Source organism: Drosophila guanche, unplaced genomic scaffold (genome assembly GCF_900245975.1).
Source record: "Drosophila guanche unplaced genomic scaffold, DGUA_6, whole genome shotgun sequence".
NCBI classification, from domain to species: Eukaryota; Metazoa; Arthropoda; class Insecta; order Diptera; family Drosophilidae; genus Drosophila; species Drosophila guanche.
The window spans coordinates 1,436,362-1,459,087 of record NW_022995748.1 but is presented as its reverse complement, the minus strand read 5'-3'; the positions used below and the strand labels follow the sequence as shown (position 1 = coordinate 1,459,087).

At 35.6% G+C, this 22,726-nt stretch overlaps 4 protein-coding genes across 8 annotated transcripts; 2 read left to right on the top strand and 2 right to left on the bottom strand.

Annotated features, from left to right (window-relative positions):
* Nucleotides 1–114: 114 nt before the first annotated feature.
* Nucleotides 115–12,730, bottom strand: LOC117584609 (malate dehydrogenase, cytoplasmic). The gene is made up of 3 exons (XM_034273624.1): nt 12,725–12,730; nt 2,170–2,179; nt 115–1,257 (listed from the first exon to the last, which is right to left on the bottom strand). The coding sequence occupies exons 2-3, from the start codon at nt 2,170–2,172 to the stop codon at nt 247–249; spliced, it is 1,014 nt and encodes a 337-aa protein (XP_034129515.1). The 5' UTR covers nt 2,173–2,179; nt 12,725–12,730; the 3' UTR covers nt 115–246.
* Nucleotides 3,781–11,247, top strand: LOC117584603 (transcriptional regulator ATRX-like). 5 transcript variants are annotated; one of them, XM_034273610.1, is made up of 20 exons: nt 3,781–4,926; nt 5,013–5,172; nt 5,244–6,017; nt 6,073–6,242; nt 6,506–6,699; nt 6,757–6,894; nt 6,998–7,173; nt 7,287–7,367; nt 7,594–7,686; nt 7,736–7,786; nt 7,859–8,076; nt 8,277–8,371; nt 8,535–8,842; nt 8,907–9,028; nt 9,132–9,337; nt 9,398–9,425; nt 9,479–9,542; nt 9,668–10,506; nt 10,555–10,803; nt 11,051–11,247. In XM_034273610.1, exons 1-20 carry the CDS (start codon nt 3,788–3,790, stop codon nt 11,130–11,132), a joined length of 5,187 nt encoding a protein of 1,728 aa, XP_034129501.1. In that variant the 5' UTR covers nt 3,781–3,787; the 3' UTR covers nt 11,133–11,247. The 5 variants fall into 5 exon arrangements, with proteins under 5 accessions (XP_034129501.1, XP_034129500.1, XP_034129502.1 ...); XM_034273609.1 differs by having other exon boundaries at nt 9,668–10,803; XM_034273611.1 differs by lacking the exons at nt 8,907–9,028; nt 9,132–9,337; nt 9,398–9,425; ... (2 more) ...; nt 10,555–10,803; nt 11,051–11,247 and having other exon boundaries at nt 8,535–8,600; nt 8,662–8,829.
* Nucleotides 12,642–18,490, top strand: LOC117584605 (inactive rhomboid protein 1). Its single transcript, XM_034273614.1, has 7 exons — nt 12,642–12,780; nt 13,483–16,424; nt 16,638–16,979; nt 17,039–17,293; nt 17,439–17,696; nt 17,753–18,037; nt 18,149–18,490. The coding sequence occupies exons 2-7, from the start codon at nt 13,506–13,508 to the stop codon at nt 18,407–18,409; spliced, it is 4,320 nt and encodes a 1,439-aa protein (XP_034129505.1). The 5' UTR covers nt 12,642–12,780; nt 13,483–13,505; the 3' UTR covers nt 18,410–18,490.
* A 553-nt stretch (nt 18,491–19,043) lies between these two features.
* On the bottom strand, nt 19,044–22,202 carry LOC117584606 (ribonucleoside-diphosphate reductase large subunit). The gene is made up of 4 exons (XM_034273615.1): nt 22,052–22,202; nt 21,905–21,993; nt 21,358–21,535; nt 19,044–21,211 (listed from the first exon to the last, which is right to left on the bottom strand). Exons 1-4 carry the CDS (start codon nt 22,101–22,103, stop codon nt 19,065–19,067), a joined length of 2,466 nt encoding a protein of 821 aa, XP_034129506.1. The 5' UTR covers nt 22,104–22,202; the 3' UTR covers nt 19,044–19,064.
* Between the last annotated feature and the right edge of the window lie 524 nt (nt 22,203–22,726).

The window sequence follows — 22,726 nt, the reverse complement described above, 5'->3', positions numbered from 1 at the left end:
GCGCCTTCACCTACAGAAATAAGACACACACTTGGCAAATATTCGTTAGCCTATATTCTCACGTAATTAAGATAGTGGGGCGAGTTATACCCTGTTAAAAAAAATACTAGAATATTGATTTTTATGATTTATTTACATACATCAGGATTAACTTTCCATAATATACTTTATATACAAACATTAATGCATGGAACTTTGTTCCCTAAATGCTCAAATATTATTTAAATTTAAACATGCAAGGCCATTTTACAAATTAGATGAACCTACGTCCAACACAGACAATGCTTCGTCCTTTTCTTCTTGCAACTCCTTTCCAGTAAGAGTTAACTTTGATTTGGCAAAGTCACTTAGGTCCAAACCCTGAACGATTTCCCATTTCTTATTTACAATAACAACTGGGAAAGAGAAAATAACGCCTTTTGGAGAGTTATAGCTGCCATCTGAGCATACGCCCATTGATACAAAGGTTCCCGGGGCGGTACCATTCCACCAGTCATGCATATGATCGCAAGCGGCTTTAGCTGCTGACATAGCAGATGACATTTTGCGAGCTGCAATTACAGCAGCACCACGCTTTTGAACAGTTTCAACAAAGGCACCTTGTAAAAAGGAAGTATCATTGACGGCATCAGCCACAGATTTTGTTTGACCATTGATAACCACTTTCCCTTGTCCAGCATCAGGGTACTGAGTGGATGAATGGTTGCCCCAGATAATTATGTTCTTAACATCAGATATTGGAACACCCAATTTTGTGGCTATTTGGGAGGTGGCGCGATTTTGATCCAATCGAGTCATCGCAGTGAAATTTTCACGTGGAATGGATGGTGCATAATTAGCACAAACAAAAGCATTAGTGTTGGCAGGGTTTCCAACCACAAGAACTTTGACATCTTTCTTTGCAAAGTTTTCAATTGCTTGTCCTTGTGCTTTAAAAATTTTTACATTTGCCGATAGCAGATCTTTTCTTTCCATTCCTTCTTTGCGTGGCATGGCGCCCACTAGAAAGGCGGCCGAAACATCCTTGAACCCAACCGCTGGATCTGTTGTTGGTATAACTTCACGTAACAATGGCAACGCACAATCCGCTAGTTCCATGACGACACCCTCAAGAACACCAACCATCGGCGGAATATCCAGCAAATGCAAGATGAGAGGTTGCTTATTTCCAAAAACTTCTCCCCGAGCTATCATGTATAGCAACGAGTAAGCAATTTGACCAGCAGCTCCAGTCACGACAACACGAATTGGTTCAGACTGAAATGATTAGAACCACATTGTTATTTATTTATTTCATTTCGTTTATCTTAATATATTTAAAAATTTGTTTATAAACACACCTCACCTTTAACTACGCCTAAAAAAACCAAAAGAACAACATATTGCGAATTTAAGCATGTATGCATGGGCCATCAACAAAATTAGCTTATTGATATGACATGACAACCCGAGTACCGGCTTTCAATACCATTATCTCTTATCTCTTGATTATCTCTTGATCGTGATTCTTGAGAAAAGTTTTCCCACGAAGCCTTTCTCGGCTAACCGAGAAATAGTTTTGCAAAAGGTTTTAATTACAATTTTGTTTTAAGTACGAATCTTGAGTTTGTAAAATTATATAGAACACATTTATAAGAAATTCACAATAATATATTGCATCAACTTTCTCTGAAATCTGCATTTTAATCGGACTACTCAAAAACCAATTCCGTATTTGACCCGTGGGAGTGGTTGCCTAAGTTCGACTGTAGCACCACTTATAGAGGTCTTTTAGAGGTACATATGTATATCATATTAGTAAAATAATTTTATAAATAATTTTGGACATTTTGCCGCTTGCAATGCGGTATGATCTTTGTAATTAATAAATATTTGTAATGAAATTATGCATATTTGTACAAATTATGAATTTTTCTTCCAGAAAGAAATAATATATGCGCACGGTCGGACGTTTTTCGAGATTATATTAGAGGGCGAATGAAAGTTGAATTTTAATAATGTAGATATGTTCATAAATATGTCCATACATATGTATGAATATTGATCATATGAACATGTTCAGAGAACGTATTTATGTTCGACATTGAATCGATTAAAAAAATATTGTAAACTTATGTAATTAATTTATTTAATAGCAATACAATATTTCCAGAAATATAATGTTCTTACCATTTTTACACTTTTTTTTAATAATGCACTTTAACTCAGTGTGACAGCAAACTTATGGATCAAATATATCATGAGACCCTTAGAAACATACCCAAATATACGTGCTCATTTTTAAAATATACCGTAAATATACCGATGACAAATAATTAGTCTTTTCATTTTACCCAACTACCTAGATCCGAAAACAGCTTTGCTGGCAAATTTTTCAATACATTTTTCAAGCGGCTGAGTGTGACCAGAGGTGTGAGTACATGTCGTACCGTTCCTCTTCTCAGTCAGCAGTTTTGTTTTGTTTACCATTAAAACAGAACATAAAGACAACATAAACTGGAGAAAAAACCCGCCGAAGTGGAAAGAAAAATTACCAGGCTAGGATGAAAAAAATGAATATGAATGAGAATATATGGAATTATTTGCATTGTTAATTTGCTTAATTTCTTCGAGCGCAGTCTGTTGCCAAGACGCATATCAGCTTGGCTGTTAACAAAAATTTTTAAGTTGTATTCCGTAGGTTGTAGAAGACTTACATATTTTCAAACTGCGAAATAAGCAATGGGAAATGTTAGATGTTTCCAAAAATATACAACCGTACGGAATACCGCTTACAATTCTGGTTGCACTTCGCCATATATTGCATATTTTGATAAAAAATCTCTGTTTTCTTAATTCTCTGAATTCTAAGTGAGAATCTGAGTACTAGCCCATAGGTAAAAGGACTTTCTTCTTTTCTTCTATGGAATAGTTTATTTTGGTATATTATTGAGGGCCATACTGTATATTCTATCAATACTTCCACGGTTACACTGGGTCTTACCCCACTAGTATAATTTTTAATAACAAAAACAACGGTTGTAAGCCTTAAAAAACAAAACTAGAAGTTACAGGTATAATTATAAAGTCGAAATCAAAAGACTAAGGAAATTCTGCCAACTCCATCAATGTTTGTTAGATGATTTGATACATTTACATACATATGTAAGTGGGCGGGCTGATAAACAGTCGGCATACCAAAGAATCGAATTTTTTTTTTAAATTTGTTTCCTATAGTTCTCGACGTATTTTTGTTAGCTCTATATAAGTTTTTAGTAAGGAATGTTTACCTTAGTGAATAAGCTCAGTTGTTCAGTGAGTGTGTGAACAAACTGAATCCGTTGTCCAGTTGCTCACTTATTCTCTCAGTTGGTCAGTTGTTCGCTTGCATTCCAAAATACTGTCGCTATGGTTTTATTGGTTGGTAAATCCACCTTAGCTCAGAAATGCTCTGAGAAGCTCACAGTTTGAACTATTTTAATCTCTGGTGTGTTTTGGGTCATCCACGTTTAATCCACGGATACAAAATGTTGCAGAAATTGGATCTTATTGTGGTTTAACCACGCCAAACACTCCTTCAAAGTTTCACACGATTTCGTTCCTGGTCCCGATCTTTTGGAAAGCTATTTTTATACCCAATTAACCATTCCAATCTTAAACCACTTAGCGATGCTACTAGGGCTTGCTAGAATTTAAATAAAAATTTCAACTTGGTAATTGTCTTTAAATTCTTTAAAATCTACAAAATAAACAATTAAATATGTAAACTCAGCGCTAACTATTTTTTACAATTATTTTTAGACTCAAAATGAATCAACTGAAGCAGGAAAACACACAGCACGAATCCTTATGTGTTGAGGCTTCAAATAATAATTTGGTTGAAACTAATTCCGAACCAAACATGAGGGAATCACCAATTGCAATTACAGAAGAAATAAATCAAGTTGAAGTTGACTCTTTCTGTAATAACTACAACAGTACTGAAGAATTATTACAATTACCGACAAAAGAAACTCGTCGTAAGGAATGTTATTGGTTGAAAAAAAGTAACTTAAGTTTTTCAGACGCCTTGAGCGATCATAACTATACATCACAAGAAGAGTTTAAGTGTCGGCAATGCCTGGATTGTGTTGAAAATATGCTGATAAATATTATTTTTCCAAATAGAGTTGAATCTGAGCCCGTTTCGTCAAACGTCAAAGTTTTCATAGACACCACAATACAGAAATTAAAAAAATATCAATTAGAAGTGGATGTATCGAATGCAAAATGCCAGGCCAATGGCAGTCAAACATCGTTATATACAGAAAATTGTACTGCAGAGTTAAACAGTTCAAACTGTTCAGAGCCCTTGGAAGTCGATCTAAATGATCATTACCTTGAAAATCTTTATACACACTTTGGGAAAGAAAAGATTAACCTTAAACCTACATTAATGACCACGTTAAATGTAGCAAAACAGTTAATAAATGAGTGCTATGCGCACAATTCAAAGTCTGAAGAGGAATTTAAAGTGAATTTACTAACAAAAATAAAACAACTTCAAGAAATTGCCACTCCCGGAAGTCCATCAGCAAGTCGAGCTCTAGATAAATCATTTAAACATTCAAAGATGACGAAACATCAAAAAAACCATAAAGCAAAAATGAGACTACTTTTGGATACATCTAGTTCGTTGAATACAGACTCCGAGCTCAAAAGTAGCTGTGATGATCTAAACGAAAAATCTTCAAGTGAATGTAGTTCAAAACCGTCGCCAGTACGCCGCTCGTTCTACTCAAGTAAACACAGGAATTTGCAATGTGATTATAATGATGGTGTTGATCTTTCCAAATACATTAAATTGAATGTAAATAACAATCTAAAATTTGGTGAAGTCGATATAAAGACTATAAAAACTACGAGATCATGTGCATCGGACAACGATACAGACAAAGAAATCGACAGGTTTGTTTTTGACAAGACAAGGCACTTGCTTTGAAGGAATCATTTTGTTTAATTCAATTAAAATAACTTTTAATTTTTCTCTGAAGATTGACAAATTTGAGTGCGTTGAATACACGTCATGGACATAAAAGTTACATCAAATCAAAGAAAAAGAGTCAGCTGAGTTTGTCTCAAAGGAGTAATCTTAAAAAGGATGATTGCTTTGTAGAAGACGAGGATCAATATGAAAGTGATACCGTAATTGAAGTGAGTATGAGGTCACATATTTCTCGCCTAGAAAACATCATCACTTAAAAATAAAATATTTTTAATTCTAGAATGATGACATTTTAACCGAGGGACAGTTTCTAACGCGTTGTAATGAACAAATCAAGTTGCAACTGTTAAATGATTCAAGTAGTGATTCGGGATTGTCAAATCAAAGTGGGTTTGATGATTCAAAAGAAATTTTTTCTGAAGAAGGTGAAAACATAATTAGTAGTGTGGACAAGTTTTTACAGAACTTTAATTCTGATAAAATCGTCTCATGTGAAGAGGAAAAACCCAAAGGTCTTGTTGATGACAATGAAATTCACTTTAACATTAACCTGCCACACAATAAAATTGACAAAGATGATCAAGAAAAGTCAGACATTAGATCATTGAAACAAGAAGGTGAGAAGCTTAGTAAACATGAAGAAATCGTGCTTAGCTCGGAGAGTGATTTTTCAGATTGTGACGCTGATCTTCAGAAATCAAGATTGATAAAACCAATGCTTCGAATTGATCAGCTAGCCAATGAAACTAAAGCTGCACAAAAAACCGAAAGTGAACGGGTTCGACGGCTTGAAAAGAAACAATTGGAACTGTCCAAAGCAATTAAAAAGAATTTTGAATCTATAAATAAGTCGGAGCTAATACTTGATTACATCGAGAGGACTAATACATTTGTTAAAGTGGACAGTGATATAGTCAAACAACTAAAACCACACCAAATTGATGGTGTTAAATTTATGTACGACTCTTGTTATGGCGGTGTGGATGAGCGAAAAAAAAATTCTGGATCAGGATGCATTTTAGCTCATTGCATGGGCCTGGGAAAAACTCTACAGGTAACACAATCACTACAAATGTTAACAAAAACTAAAACAAATATAATTTTTTTAGTTGATAGCTTTGCTGCACACCGTGATTTCTTACAAGGAACTAAACACGGCAAAGGTCTTGGTACTATGTCCAAAAAGCACGGTTATGAACTGGGCTGATGAATTTCATTATTGGCTAAGTCCTTTGAAAATAAAAAACTATTTAAAGGTTTTCATTTTTCCGGATTCATCGTGAGTTTGATTTAACGTATTAAGTATGAAGTTGGTGATATGTATTTACATACATACATAATATGTATGTATATTAACTCAGAGGCATTACATCATGAAACTTTTATTTGTACTTTGAACGAGACAACGAAAATAGGTCTTCATCTTACTGAGAATTAGACCCACACTTTTTTTTAGAAATCAGAACTATCATGTTTGAATAATTCCAATATTTCCAAACACCGTTCTTGAACTCGTTCATTTATTTGTATTTATATTTCTAGTGATATTGCAGAAAAGTTGCGGGTTTTGGAAGAATGGTCCTTATCGTCGGCTAGCAGAGCGGGCTGCTTGTTAGTGGGTTACGAGGCATTCCGAGCTCTTGTTTTTTATCACTCATACAAATATCGAGGGAACGTGGCTTCTTCAAAATTGGAAAATGTTCGAGATAAAGTCCACAAATACCTATTACAGCCTGGTAAATATCTATTAATTTTTCATTATTTTTGAAAATGAATCATTTGTTTTTCAACAGGTGCCGATTTAGTCGTATGTGATGAAGGACATATTATTAAAAACAGCAAATCTGCCATAAGTCTTGCCGTATCAAAAATAAAAACCCCAAAACGAATAATATTAACCGGAACGCCCATACAAAATAACCTCAAAGAATGTAAGTTTGTCGTAGTGTCACAAAGGGATCCCATTCCTGCAATTATTTATATTTGATGTCCTCTGCACACTGCCTTCATTTCAACAAATAAATATATTTATAGATTATAGCATGGTAAACTTTATAAAACCGTTATACCTGGGCACTGAAAGGGAGTTCGCAAATTTATATGCAAATCCAATAAAGAACGGCCAACATAAAGATTCCAGTAAAAAGGATATTACAATAATGAAGCAGCGATCCTACGTTTTACATAAAAAGCTATCCAAATTTGTTCAGGTAACTAATAATAATATTCAGTTTTCAATACTGGGCCATTTATTTTAACTGTAAATAAACATTTATCCTAATTTTCGAATCCTTATTATAAAATAATTCCCTTTTAATTTCAGAGAAAAGAGGCAGAGTTGCTTAAAACTTTTTTGCCACAAAAATTCGAGTATGTTTTATTTATTCCGATGACGTCTGTTCAGGTACGTAAATGGTTCATCCTGTTTAATTTATTCAGAAAGCGAAGGTTCCACTAATGAATTCATGATTGACATGCTTCATCAAACGTTGCACTAAGTTGTTTTATTCTCGGCTTTAAAATACACATCGAATCTGGGAGAATCTAATGCATTTTCCTTAGATGAATTTTAGCCTTAAAAGACAAAGTTATACAAAGGATTATCCAAGAAAAAACGAATTTCTTTATAGAACATACTTTATGAACATATATTGGAAGCAATAGGAAATCGTGGCGACTGTCGAGGCAAAAGTCTGATAACAGATTATACTGTTTTAAGAAAGGTAATATTTAATATTTTTTATCATATATAATAATATTTTCCTTCCTTAGATATGGACACACCCTAAGGTATTAGAAGACGCATGGAAAAATGCCACAAACGTACGTAACATCTTATTGTTAATTATAACCATTTTTTAACCGTTTACCCATTAACCGTATATATATTTTTAGCAAAGAAACAAAAAAGAATTAAAGAAAATCAATTGCCCAAACTCCGAAGAAGATCAACCAGATGATATTTATGACAGTCAAACTGGTGTTATGTCTGTAACTAATGACTGGTGGCGTAGGTATCTGACAAAGGCAGATTTGGAATCTATAATTCCAAGTAATAAGCTCCGGATTATGTTTTCCATTCTTCGAATGTGTGAAGAAAAGGGAGAAAAATGGTAAGTTGTTGCAAACTGAAATAGATTAGAAAGAGTTTGTTGAGATAATTAAAAACTGGGAGACTAGTTTGCAAAGAAACACAGACGGTCATAATATCGTCATTCTGGTTTTGCCCGTTCTAACCAATTTTGACACTCTTAGAACGTGCAAAAAGATATGCTTTCTAATGAAATACTAATTTATATATTTCTCATTGCAGTTTAATTTTTTCAGCCTTTGTGGCAGTACTCAACGTTGTGGAATACTTTTTCAAACGAATTACAGAGTCTGATCCCGAACTGTTTTATCTTGCCCGTAAGCTCAAATAATTTTACGAGTACAAATATTTACGCTAGTCATCATTTTAAAAGCTTAGGTTTTCTAAACCAGCTACTCGAAAAGTTAAAAAATATGTTAGAAACATTTTACCGAAGTATGCGAATAATATGAAGATTCTAACAAACTTTTCCAATTACAGATGTACCATCAAGCCAAAAACCCGCAGGAAAATGGATCAGTGGGCAAGACTATTACAGACTGGATGGTAAAACACCAAAAAACATACGACATGAAATGATAAAACGATTCAACAGCGAAGCCAACAGACGTGCACGCGTGTTTTTAATATCTGCCAGGGCTGGTGGCCAAGGAATTAATCTAATTGGTGCGAATAGAGTAATCATTTTAGACACCTCGTGGAATCCATCCAATGATCAACAAAATATATTTCGAGTATTTCGCCTGGGACAAAAAAAAAATTGCTATATATATCGTCTGATTGCAATGGTATTGTAAAATAAGCCATATAATTCAATCTCTTCAATAATTCAATCCTTTTTAATACTTACAGGGCACTATGGAAGAAAAAGTTTACTCTCGATCTGTTACAAAACAAGCTATGAGTTTTCGAGTAGTAGATGAACAACAAATAGATAGGCATTATAACATGGAAGAATTAGCAGAACTTTATACGTAAGTAAAGTGTATATTTCATGAGCTCGGAAAATTCGTTTATGGAGTGAGAGTTTTTATTTTTGTATATTAACTTCCATTTATCATACTTTTTACTTCATAGGTTGACGAAACCAAAAAAAAGTGAAAGAACCATGCCTGTGCTTCCTAAGGATACCATACTAGCTCACTTGTTGAGACAGTCGGAGCTTGTTTATAAATACCATGAACATGATAGTCTCTTAGAAAATAAAGTCGAGCAAGAGCTGAGTGAACAAGAAAAGGCGGATGCTTGGGACACTTACGAAAGGGAATTGGAAGTTAACCTGGGTAATAAGTCAAATCAAATGATATTAAATGCATTTATTAATTTAAATTTGTATCCAATAGAACAACAAGAAGGATTAAATGCTGAAAAGTAAGAATTGTCTTATTAGAAAAAAATAAGAACTACAAACACTTTTTTTTCAGAGGTCAAATCAGTGCTCCGAACTCGAGACTGAACTCGTACTTAGCTCCAATTCCAAGTCTGGATGTAAGTAGAAATTAAAAAACAACTAGGAGGAATGTTGTGAGACAAACTTTCTTCGATTTTAGTATTTTTTCGGCTCTCGTAAAAAGAAAGCATTTTATAATTGTTTCATAATTTCTGTTTTTCAGATGCAAAATTTATTAAACTACAGCATTCAGTCAGCTTCATTTATGCCTCAACTAAATTATAATATGAATCAAAATTACTTGGACAGCTTAAACTACTACCAAAAGCTTTCATCGTTACGATATTTAAGTGATAATAACTATGTCTCATCACCTTATAGTGCAATCAATTCAGGAAATCATAATTTTCTTTCTGCGGGTGCAGCCGGTGTTTCGAACAGTTCTAGTTCTATAACTCCAAATGATTTATTTCATAGACATGCTAAAAATGTTGAGCTACCAACCCAGGATGCACTCAAAGTACAGTCGACGCTTGAACAATACAAACAGTTTCTTGAAAATCCTTTCTCTGGGCTCCTAAATTTTTCAAATCAGGGCTATGATCCTTCAAGTAATAAAACAAATATGGCAAATGTAGGAGATAAAGCAATTTCTAGAAAGGAACATTTAAATATATTCGATTCTCATTATACTAAGAGCTTAAGTGCTGCGAATGATTCAATTGTTGCTAAAAATATAAATACAGTTGATCTTACGAAGGTCTCAGCAGAAGAAAGACCAAAGTCGGCAACATTAGCGATTAAAGATCCTGTACCCTTTAACATTAACTCTTCAAAAATCAGTAATCAACGAAAAAAAAAAGTTCAGCCATTTTCCGATGTTTATAAAGGCACTGCAAACCCTATTGTTAATCAAAATTCTTCTTTAGAAAATATAACTCGCAAGGGGTTGACTTCAGGAACAAGTAGGGACTATTTGAACAACAATGGGGACAAGCAAATCGTACCCCCAGCAACCCTTTCGCCTACTATTCGAAACGCCAAGCAACCATATGAAATTTCTAAGAGTATTTCTGATGCCGCTTTAAGTATTACACGCAATGAACGCTCCAATGTTGTACTTCATGAACAACCTAAAATTGGAACGTTAAGCAAAACTATACAACATTCAGCAAAGTCGACTTTAGAAGTATCTATTCCCTCACCACTGGAAAAGGATGTTAACTCATTCAAAGCTTCAAATCTTCAAAATAAAGTAAGCCAGAATGTTTCCATGCAAGGAACTATTACTCCATACAGAGACAACGAGGGATTGCATATTAGTAGTGATAAACCTAAAATCGATGTCGGCTCCACCGGGTAAGAACATAATTGTATTTTTATAATTATTATTTTTCATTTTCGCCCTTCGTAAATTAAATTCGCAAAAATGCAATGACTTGATAAAACTTAAGTACCAAAGCCCATGGGCTCCTCCTCGGTCACTATTCTTTCTTAATGAACGTTAGCATAATTCCAAATGCATATACTTAGATACACACACATACATATGTTAATTACGGTATTCAATAACTAGTTTAATTGATTATCTGATTTTCTTTTTCAGGGGAAAAATAAATCGTTTAACTAGGAAAAGATCAGCAGGCAATGGAGACGAAGATTCAAAGTCAAAAAGAGATAAGTTATAATACGTATGTTAGATCCCACGGTGTTCTTACCCTGAGCAGATCTTCCTGAAAATAACTTACGGCAGCAAGAGCATTGTTTATATTATTGTAAAGAAATATTTTGCTTAAAAAAGAATTAATACAGTAGAAAGTATTTATAATATAGTTTGTTTATTTATTAAGACCATTTCGTATTAAGATGTCAATGATTTGGACATTTTCGGGGAATCTAAACGTGGCAAATGGGCGTTCTTCAAATAGACCGAAGAGGCGCTGTGCTGTGCTGAATTTCCTGAAATCAGACCAGCGCGTATGTACAGAGGGTCGACTCCGAATAGGGTTCAGAATTGGTCGTACTACCGATATGTAGATCAAATTCATTAGAGGGGGTGACAAACCCCACATGCTGCGGAAGTTGGAAACTGGACCAGAATATATGCCACAGTCCTGGCGGCAGCAGATCCAGAATGTCACGCTGAGACAAGGAACCTGTCACTACGACAGGGCAGCTAGCCGTTCCTAGCTGGTTTTAAAGGGGAACTGTCAGCAGTGGCCCACCTTCTGGGACATGCCGTTTTCATTGCTAACCAGACGTTATCGCCGGTGGAACCTTAGCGCGAGGACGAACGTTGAAGCCAATGATATAGTGGACCAGGCAGCACTTACAAACGAAGGGTTAGAGGGGGCATGGAACGCCCTCCGAGACAGGTTTTAAACTAAGCACCTTGTTCAGCCTGTCTCCCATCCCAAAGGACTCGGAAGCACTCTTAAAACAACTTTATAGACCCGTCCACCAGTGCCCCACGACCCTAAATCTAAAGCTGCATCGTAGATGGCGTGCTGGTCCTGGCGGGACGTTTTGGCGCGACATGGATAATTTCCAATGTGTGAGATACATACCTTTCACTCGAGGCGACCAAGGACGGTCTTTATGACATCCAGACTCAGGTACGCTCCCGAGCACGCACATCCGCTCCGCGCAATGCGCCAAGTACTTCCAATCCGTTCCAAGGTAGGACTGTTTCAAAAAAGTCGCACTCATTCGATGTCTCACAACGTTCCTCCTTGTAGAGCCAAGTGGACTTGGGCTAGTCATGGACACGGCTAATTGGCACTCTTCGAATACCGGGTATAAAAATAGAAACATTGCAAATATATATTTGTTAATTCAACATTAATCAAAATATTATATAAAACTATGTATGTTACTATGTTTTACACATATAAATATATATTTAAAATTCGAAATCAAGTTAATCAGTATTTTTGTCGCCTCGAAATTGGACATGCGCATTCAACATGTATTGCCTTTGCACACACATACAAACATACATGTGTATGTACGACTAAATATGTATGTAAGTATACAAACTGTTTTTCAAGCAATTGGGTGTACGACATTTGAAAGCGTTTATGGGACCGAGGATTGTGAAAAATATATTAGGAAAATAAATCTACTAAATAATTTCATTAATTTATGAAAGTATACTCATATTTTACATATTAAAGAACAAAGATCTAATAAATTTTGTGCAAGTTTTGTTACATTCCTCTTTATGGCTAAAAAATACAATGGAAAATCGATTAAAAATTTCTTGAGTTAAAGGAAACACAAATATTTCTGTGCGAATACAAGAACAGCTCCTTGTGTTTAACCTAAGTATATGAGGTATGTACATAACTTTAAGGAATGTAAATTTATTCTAACTAACTATTTCTTAGAATATGTTTTCCCTTTGTACATATATATGTACATATTTACACACATACATACATATATAATTAATAAGTATAAACACTGATTGTAACTGTGGCTATGTCCTGTTTTAAAGTGTTACAAATCGGCATTTGTTTGATGAGTTCCACAAAGACCAACAAATTAAATGGTAATAAAAACAAATTTCAATATAATTCTGTCGAAAAATCATCACATTGACCTATAATCACATACACTTTGATGTTAATCCCTATTCTAAAACTCAAAACTTCATTTGTTCTATTATAACCCTTAAGAAAGATATTTCTTGAGAAAAGTTATTCCGAAAAGTCTTTTTAATATATTAAACTATTTTAAAAATTCGAGCTACGTGGTACAAGCTCAGCTAACCTGTATAAGTTTAACTGGTTTTACCCTTAGACATTTTTCACCTGTGCGACAGAGGCTTAAATACATTTTCGAATAAAAATAACCAATAAGATCGTATCTTATTGTTGTATGTTAAAAATATGAAAAAGTGGTAATAGTTGTCTGCAAATAAATACAAATATAAATATAATAGGAACACATGCAAAGTTCACAGAATTTTACTAGGTAACATGGAACCTAACCTTACGCAGCTTTTAATATACTCTCTTAAATTTACCTTTTCAGATGAGAAAACCATCACAGTTATTATGACATCAAGTGGAGAAAAACAGTCAGGCAATAATTGTAGAACTGGAAAAAAGTGTCCAGACAATGCTCATTTCATAATGCGTGCAAACGGTAATAGCGTCAGCGTCAATCAAAGAAAGTCTGTTCATTCTCAAAATCAATTCTCACTGACTTTCGAATCTAATGAATGTGATGTGATGTACTGCAGCTTGCAATCTGCACGCTTAAATGCACAGTCGAGTGATATGTTCCAGCCCAACGCTGGAAAGTTAAAGCTATCTCCGCTGGAAAAGATCGACGATGCCAATACCGGAGCACCTCCATCTCCGGCACCTAATAGTGATGGTTTTGAGGGTAGTGTTAACCAGTTAAAAACTCATACATGTAATGGAACAATATCAAAGTCAGATAACCATGCCCTAGTGCCGAAGCATGGTCTAGGCGGATCAACAAACTACCATCAACGTGGCATATCCCCAAACTCAAGATATCGTTTGGAGCGTTACAGAGACGCGAAGCCAGTTCAACAAACTAAAATATTAGAAGCAGCAAAAAGTCCATCAACAGTGCCATCAGTTTCCTCAACTCGATTATTGTTACCATCCAATGTAACGCTACCGATGAATCAATGTGAAAATTATAATGCTTATCTGGGATCTGCAGTACATACACCAGTCAAGCGATATGTTCCAACTCCACCGCCCGCTATTGATCTTTATGCAGGCCTTGCATTACAGGCATCTTCTGGAATTATGACCCCACCTGCATCATCAGTGCAGTCTCAGTACTGCAACATGCCATACAATTATCGTTCAAAATGCTGCCATAATGGAAATGTCGAATCTATGCATGGAAGTTTGACCAAACCATCACAAACATATGTCGCAAGTGTATCTTGCTCAACATCTTGTGCCTCGACATTGCCCGCACCATCCACAAGTATTTCCATGGCTTTTTCAGCAGGAAGCCACTGCTCGCCAATTATGACAGCTACTACGGAGCAAACAATAACTCACAGTACTGACAACTCACACATGAACAGCCGAAGATCAGAGGAAAATGATTCGTTAATTGTTATAGCACCGGGTACCACAATAACCCAAATAGAGGCAGACAGCCCAGCTGGCACATGTTTGCATTGCAATACAGCACGACGAACCACTGGTGTGCATCAGACAACACAAACGACTGGACCTATTAGTCCTGTACCGATATCTTTGTCTGTTCCTATTACTGCGCCAGTAATATCCAGTTTAAGCGATCAACTTGCAAATACCGAATCAAGTATTGTATCCGTGCAAACGAAGCTCCAGGATAGTCGAAATATTGCACTCAAGCACGGGTCCAGTCATCATCAGTTGTACGGACCAGGTACTGCGGCTACGTTTAGCCACCTTATAAGCAATCCACGCTTACAGCTCACTCATCACACACAGACACATCAACACCAATCGTTGCAAATTCTACCGCAGCCACAAACCCATCATTACTCTTGCAAAAAGCGAGTTGTAATTTATTTAAAGCGTACAACTTCGCAATTTTTTGGAGTTGAGCCAAGCACAGAGGCCGAAGATTGTGCTCTGTGGCATGGTCGACATCGTCGACTGGCTATTCGTCGATTTGGATTATTCGACAGCGCACTAGAATATCGTGTCCAACAGTCGATTATAAATGGTGTTAATGTTGAAGTTGATAAGCAAAATAGTTCGGAATTGAATCGTAATTGTGCCAACGCAAGTAATAATTACGCACAAGATCGTCCCGACATATTACCAGTGCAAGATGCGAATGCTATGAATATGACATTTTCTTCAGATAACAGACGATCCAAATTCTATAGTAATAGAGATTTTTGTGACGGTGAATTTGTAGAGCGTAAGGCGTCAGTTGGTCACATGTTTATTGCATTGGTTAATTATTTGCTTCATTTTTTTTATAAGCGGCATACAAACTGCAGACACAGAGTAAAACATCAATATCAATGGTCACGTAGCTTTGCACCATTGCATGTGCAAAGCAGTTCTAGCTTTGATCCAATTCACAATGATCAACCGATTGACATAGAAATAACCAATAGCATGACAGATGCTTTAGAAATGATAATTGTGGATGAACTCTTTTTTGATAGTCCGTGCGAAGTATCTTCTGCATCGGTAAATGATGACACATCTGATATTGGCAGACAAGCTATCAAGCCACGTGTCTCTACACTGGGAGCCAATGTCCCCAATATAGGAGTTGGAGTAAGTGTTTATATGACAGAAAGACACCAGAACGGATGGCGAACATCCGCTCTCATTACCAATGCATGCACAAGTGGTGATATTAATTTAACTGCCGATCAAAGTTTACATCAAGTGAGCGCGGGTCACATACAATTGTGTAACTCAATACCTAGCCAAATACAACCATCAATGCGAACATCACAATCTACAACATCTGCATGCCAACGTGGAACACGTATAACAGCTCAGCTGTTGGATGGCGTCTTGGAAAATTCAAGGCGACCTCCTTTACGGTGCATTAAATACTTTTCAGTCAATGATTTGGACGATCGAACGGATCATCGGCCTATATTTACATACTGGATAAATACCGTACAATTTGTTGTTTTAGTTCTATCGATAATATGTTATGGTATTGCTCCGATTGGAATTGGCTCTGAACAAAAAACTGGACAGGTACTTGTGACCAGTCTGAGTCTGCAGACGGTTCAACATATAGAGCAACGAAATATGTGGATTGGACCACGGAATATTGACTTGGTTCACATTGGTGCAAAGTTTGCTGCTTGCATGCGTCGGGACACTAAGATCATGGACGTGGTTATTAAGACAAGACGTCACGAAAGGGAAACAGCCTGCTGTATTCGGAATGATGACTCTGGATGCGTTCAAAGTTCTCAAGCGGATTGTAGTATACGAGGCCTCTATCCTACGGTAAGTAAATATATGAAAAAATTAACAAATAACAACAAAAAACGTGGAGGAACGCTGTGAGTACCGGATATACATACATGTAAGTTATTCCGCGTTCCAGCCAGTATCACCACGTTCCTCCTGGTTTTTTTCCCCTTGAGCTTTTCCCCTTAAGATCAATCGGTTTGGATTTTCAATTACTACTTCTTATATATTTTAAATTTCATTACACAGAAATCTATTTCTACATGGAAAAAATGGTCTCCCGGCGAATCTGGACCTGGAGGTCGAATTTCTGGATCAGTTTGTGGGCTAGATCCAAAATTTTGTGATGCACCAGCGTCAATAGCACCATATGAGTGGCCCGACGACATCACCAAGTGGCCCATTTGTCGTAAAACGAATTCATTCACTCAGCGCTATCGCTATAAAGACCATACTTCTGAGCATATGGTCTGTGAAGTGATTGGTCATCCCTGTTGCACTGGGCTGTATGGAGAATGCCGAATAACGACGCGGGAATATTGTGATTTTATAAATGGATATTTTCATGAGGAAGCCTCTCTCTGCTCACAGGTAAGATTTAAGAGACTTAAAGTGGTCAACGACCAGTAATTGTAAAATTTTTTTTTTAGATTTCCTGCCTAAACAATGTTTGTGGCATGTTACCATTTATATCTGTGGAAACACCAGATCAGCTCTATAGACTGTTAACATCGCTGTGCATGCATGCCGGCATTTTACACTTGGCAATTACGCTAATATTTCAGCATTTGTTTCTTGCTGATTTAGAAAAATTAATTGGTACTCTCCGAACTGCTGTTGTCTACATAGTATCCGGCTTTGCTGGAAATCTGACTAGCGCTATAATTGTACCGCATCGCCCAGAGGTGAATATCCTACAATACTTATATATAATATATAATATAGTATTTAAATATCTAATAATTAGGAAGCACAAATTCAGTTCTTACAAGAGAGATTTTGTAATGTTTCATCTGCTAAATTAAAAAATCATTTTATTAATTTTTACAGGTTGGACCATCAGCCTCCCTCTGTGGTGTGGTGTCTTCACTTATTGCTCTTTTAATATGGATGCACTGGAAATGTCTTCACAAGCCTCATATTGCTTTATTTAAATTGTTACTCTTGTGTAGTGTATTGATCGGAATTGGAACACTTCCCTATCAGCTTAATTTTGTTGGACTTTTGGCCGGAGTGGCGTGTGGTGGATTTTTAACAATTTCACTTGTGCCATTTACAACATTTTCGAAATACGGACGAAAGAAAAAGGTTGCATTAATAATTGATTTTGGTTTAAGTAAGGTACTCACTGTTTCTATTTTCAGATAAAACTCATTTGGACATGTATTTTATTTCATTTAATAATATACAGCGGCTTGATTATGACGTTTTATATTTACCCCAGCGAATTTCATACAATAAGTATTGTGGATATTTTTAGTAATAGCAACGGATACGATAATGTTACCAATTCTGACCATTATGGCGTTGACGTCATAAGCAGCACTACTAGATACACGGAGACACAAAATCCACAATTTTATTATCACCATCATTCTGATGACATTATCAGAAATAGTGTCGCATTCACAGAAAGAGCTCTTGTTTCGGTAAGTATTTGAGATATACTAGACTACAATTTGAAGGGTGTATTTATGTCGACTATCCTGAATAAACTCTCGGCTCCGATTGATAATAAATGAATATTGTTTGTTTTACAGCACATGGTATATCCATCATCGCCTCGGAAGGCAAATGTTCAGGAATGGCAGGATGTTGATTTGGGTCGTTCGTTGAATAACTTTAAGAACTATAGTAATATACAAAAAAGTATCAAAAATATATCAACTTTAAAGAAAATGTTTACTTTGCCTGTTATATTAACAAACCCGAAAAACCATTCAAATCATTCAACTGAATTAACAACAGTAAACCACAAATATTTGTCTTATATGAACAACACAAATGCGCACGGACCTTAGTGGTTTTACATAATCGACTTAATTTAATAATTCAATTCAATTCATTTAATTTAATTAATTCAACAATATAAGTATAATATATGTTACAGATTACATATGTATCTACTGATAAATAGGCATATTAACAATCTTTCAAATAAAAAATACAAAAAATTAATATAGTCAACAAAATATAAAAATCACCAAATGTGTTTTCTGACAACTGAATATACGATATATCAAAAACCGTATATCAATAACTGAAATAGTGGGTATACAATCGTCTTCTAAAGGGGTCTTATAAAGATCGAATGCCACTTAACGCATATGAGAGAGCGGGTGGCATTAGAGCGCTATCTCTGGCTTTCCAACCACATTTTGAGAGAGCCTGTATCTCGCTCTAAAACCAAGCAGAAAATTTTGAGTGCCAATCACTTGGCGTTACTGATCTTACTATATGTTATATTGTGTTTGGCCTTACTCGTTGTCATAATCCAGAAAAAAACACATATCAGCAGTGTTCTTCATAATATTTATTTATTAAAACTATTAATTTAATATTGGTTAAAGGTGGAAATATTTTTGTTTGCTTCTGAATACGTTATTTTATTTTGTGTGTTGATACATGACGGGATATATTTTATTTATAATTAAGTACATAGACATTTACATGCATTTAAGATCCGCACGATAGACAATTATCCTTATTTTCGAGGGAGCAAACCATTTCAGCCATTCTACGTTCTCGATCTGATTCATCATGCTGAGTGTTATTGATATTTTCATCAGGTGAAGTTAATATGCTATCATGCCCATTTTGACCTTTCAACGTGAATGCACTTTGTTTTTTGTCGACTGTAAATTGTATGGCGTTAGCCGCGGGTTTTGTGCGTAAATAATACATTCCTGTTTTTAGTCCAGCTTTCCACGAGAAAAAATGTATGGATGTCAATTTGCCATAGTTAGGCTCTGCAACATGAATATTAAACGACTGACTTTGATCAATAAATGCACCTCTATCAGCCGCCATTTGGATTGTAGATTTTACTGAGATTTCCCATACAGTTTTATAAAGATCGCGAACCTTTTGGGGAATAGTTTCAATACTTTGAATGGATCCCCTGCTTGAAATGATTTTATTTTTCATCTCATCATCCCAAAGGTCCAATTCTGTTAAATCCCTCAATAAATGATGATTGACCACTTGGAATTCGCCAGATAATACGCGTCTCGTATATATATTAGTTGTATATGGTTCGAATGATTCGTTGTTACCCATAATTTGTGCAGTAGATGCTGTTGGCATGGGAGCTACTAACAACGAATTCCTAACTCCGTGTTGTTTAATTTCCTCCTTCAGTTTTTGCCAATCCCATAGGTTCGTTGGAGTTTTATTCCACATATCATATTGTAGGATGCCTTTGCTCACAGGACTTCCTTCGTAGGTTTCATATGGACCAAATGCTTTAGAAAGTTCACAGCTAGCTTCTAAAGCCCCATAATAAATAGTTTCAAATATTTGTTGATTTAAAAGACTAGCTCCTTCACTTTCATACGGCAAGCGCATTAAGATTAAAGCGTCTGCGAAACCTTGAACGCCTATTCCAATTGGACGATGCCTAAAATTGGATTTCTTAGCTTCTGGCAGGGGGTAATAGTTAATATCAATTATTTTGTTAAGATTTTTGGCAACAGTTTTGGTTACCTCTTTCAGCTTTCTGAAATCATATGTTTTCTCAGGTGTTACAAACATGTTGAGTGCTATTGAAGCTAGATTGCAAACAGCGATCTCATCGGGTGAAGAGTATTCAACAATTTCTGTACATAAATTGCTGCATTTAATGGTGCCAACATTTTGTTGATTGCTCTTTCTATTACAAGAGTCTTTAAAAAGCATGTATGGGTTACCTGTTTCAACTTGCGATTCTATAATGGCAAACCATAGCGACTGAGCTTTCACTGTTCGATTCGCACGTCCCTCTTGCTCATATTTCACATAAAGCTCTTCAAATTGTTCTCCCCAAACATCTTGAAGTCCAGGACATTTGTGTGGACACATCAAAGACCAGTCTTCATTTGCTTCAACACGTTTCATGAAAAGATCGGGAATCCATAAAGCATAGAAAAGATCCCTTGCTCGGTTTTCTTCCTTTCCTGTGTTTTTTTTTAGGTCTAAGAATTCACAAACATCTGAGTGCCAGGGCTCTAAATAAATAGCAAAGGCACCAGGCCTTTTTCCGCCTCCCTGATCAACATAGCGTGCCACATTATTAAAAACTCTTAGCATTGGAACTAATCCATTTGAAGTACCGTTCGTTCCACATATCGAAGTGCCTTTGGCACGAATGCAATGAACATTAAGTCCAATTCCACCCGCTGACTTTGATATCAGCGCACATTGTTCAACTGATTTAAAAATACCTTCAATTGAATCCGAATTCATTGTCAAAAGAAAACAAGAGGATAGTTGAGGTCGATTTGTAGCAGCTGCAAAAAGGGTTGGCGAAGCATGCGTAAAATATCGTTCCGACAGTAGGTTATAAGTTTCCACTGCTGCATCAATGTCGTCTCCATGAATACCAAGTGCGACGCGCATTAGCATGTGCTGTGGACGTTCTGCAATTTTCCCATTTATTTTAAGTAAATAGGAACGCTCGAGCGTTTTAAATCCAAAATAGTTATAGCCAAAATCTCGGTCATAGATAATGGCAGAGTTCAACCGATCAGCATTTTGTTTGACAACATTGTAATGAAATTCCGATACCATTGGGGAAGCAGAGTTTGTTTCGTTGTTGACATTTTTGAAGAGATCTTCGAAGACATCTGACAAATATAATGCATCGGATTATTAAAACTAATAAATACAAATAAATAATAAAATACTAATTAATAAACAAAACTGGCTTTCAAAGCCAACATCTGATCAACAATGTTTATATAAATTAATATTACTTAGGCAGATTACATACCAGAAAAAACTTTTTTTGTTTCCTTATGCAGATTAGAAACTGCAATCCGAGCAGCTAAAATGGCATAGTCGGCATGATTGCAAGTTAAGCCAGCGGAAATTTCTGCAGCCAAATTGTCTAGTTCTTGTGTAGTGACACCACAGTACAAACCATTTATTACTTGAAGTGTAATGGATACCTGAAAAAGAACAGTTTAATTAAAGCTCATTGCATATGTACATCCTTCTTATTACCTTATGTACATACATACATATTTAACCCAAACGATAAATTTACTTTCCACAATGTATGTACATACATACATGTACATGTACATATGTACATGTTGATAAAGTATTATCAAATAACTAATAAAATAAATATGTAGGAACATATATGTACATTAACAACTATTTACTGTATTTTCATTCTTAAAGATCAACAAGTGCACACACATGCACATATCTAAGTATGTACACTTGTATATCTGTATGTTCAAAACATGTACTACTAGTATAAATGTTCGTATAAATGCAAACAAGCCAAAAAGAAATTTAATTCAACTTACAGGGTCAACAAAATCCATATTTAAATTATAACACAGCTTCTGAATGCGTGAGGTAATTTTATCAAAATGTACCTCTTCTTGTCTTCCATCTAAAAAAAAAACCATGAAGAGAATAAACTATTTCTTAAACTTTGTTTCTTTGCCTACCTCGCTTGACAACAAACAATTTCGCCGTTTTCAAAGTTTTATTCTTCAACATCTTCAAATGATTTCACAATTTTTCCTTGTATCGAAGAAATGGCGCCAAACTATTAGAGATACCGTACAATTATTAGAGCCTGCAACATACACGTGAAAGTATATTCAATATTATTATCACGATAGTCAAAATAGCATGGAAACTAGCTCTAATTAGAAACATCGGAAATGAGTACCAACTGTAAACTGTACACAGAGCACGCATGTAACTGAGTACCGGGTATAAAAGTAGTGATTATGCTGTGAGAGCGTCCCTAAGCGTTCCTTGCTTATATTCATGAAAAAGAATCAAATCATTCAATTATCTACATACATATTGTGGGTAATAATCTCTGCACACTGAGCACATGCCGGCGTAGCGGTGGACATTTTTTGAAAGATGTGAAACACCGGTTAGCCCAGGTACTATGCACCGAATTTACAAAACCGCATGAGCCTACTATTTGCAGCTGCAAAAAATTGTTTACATTTCATAATAAAAATGATTAAAAATTTAGCAGCAGAATATGTTCTTTCGCGAACCAATCATTAGTCTTTTCGTCTTTCTGCTCGTGCAGCTAATATTTTTTATAGACGTATATTGTATATTGGTATATTGTATTTGTGCGAATAACGGTTGTATGT

What these genes read in the sequence shown, in the direction of transcription:
- LOC117584603 (XM_034273609.1), top strand. Translation starts at nt 3,788, where the DNA reads ATGAATCAACTGAAGCAGGAAAACACACAGCACGAATCCTTATGTGTT. An exon ending in CAAATACCTATTACAGCCTG is followed by an intron (nt 6,700 to 6,756) that starts GTAAATATCTAT and finishes GTTTTTCAACAG; the next exon opens with GTGCCGATTTAGTCGTATGT. An exon ending in TTCCGATGACGTCTGTTCAG is followed by an intron (nt 7,368 to 7,593) that starts GTACGTAAATGG and finishes ATTTCTTTATAG; the next exon opens with AACATACTTTATGAACATAT.
- LOC117584605 (XM_034273614.1), top strand. Translation starts at nt 13,506, where the DNA reads ATGACATCAAGTGGAGAAAAACAGTCAGGCAATAATTGTAGAACTGGA. An exon ending in TACGAGGCCTCTATCCTACG is followed by an intron (nt 16,425 to 16,637) that starts GTAAGTAAATAT and finishes TTCATTACACAG; the next exon opens with AAATCTATTTCTACATGGAA. An exon ending in CAGAAAGAGCTCTTGTTTCG is followed by an intron (nt 18,038 to 18,148) that starts GTAAGTATTTGA and finishes TTTGTTTTACAG; the next exon opens with CACATGGTATATCCATCATC.
- LOC117584606 (XM_034273615.1), bottom strand. Translation starts at nt 22,103, where the DNA reads ATGTTGAAGAATAAAACTTTGAAAACGGCGAAATTGTTTGTTGTCAAG. An exon ending in ATTGTTTGTTGTCAAGCGAG is followed by an intron (nt 21,994 to 22,051) that starts GTAGGCAAAGAA and finishes TTTTTTTTTTAG; the next exon opens with ATGGAAGACAAGAAGAGGTA. An exon ending in ATATGGATTTTGTTGACCCT is followed by an intron (nt 21,536 to 21,904) that starts GTAAGTTGAATT and finishes GTTCTTTTTCAG; the next exon opens with GTATCCATTACACTTCAAGT.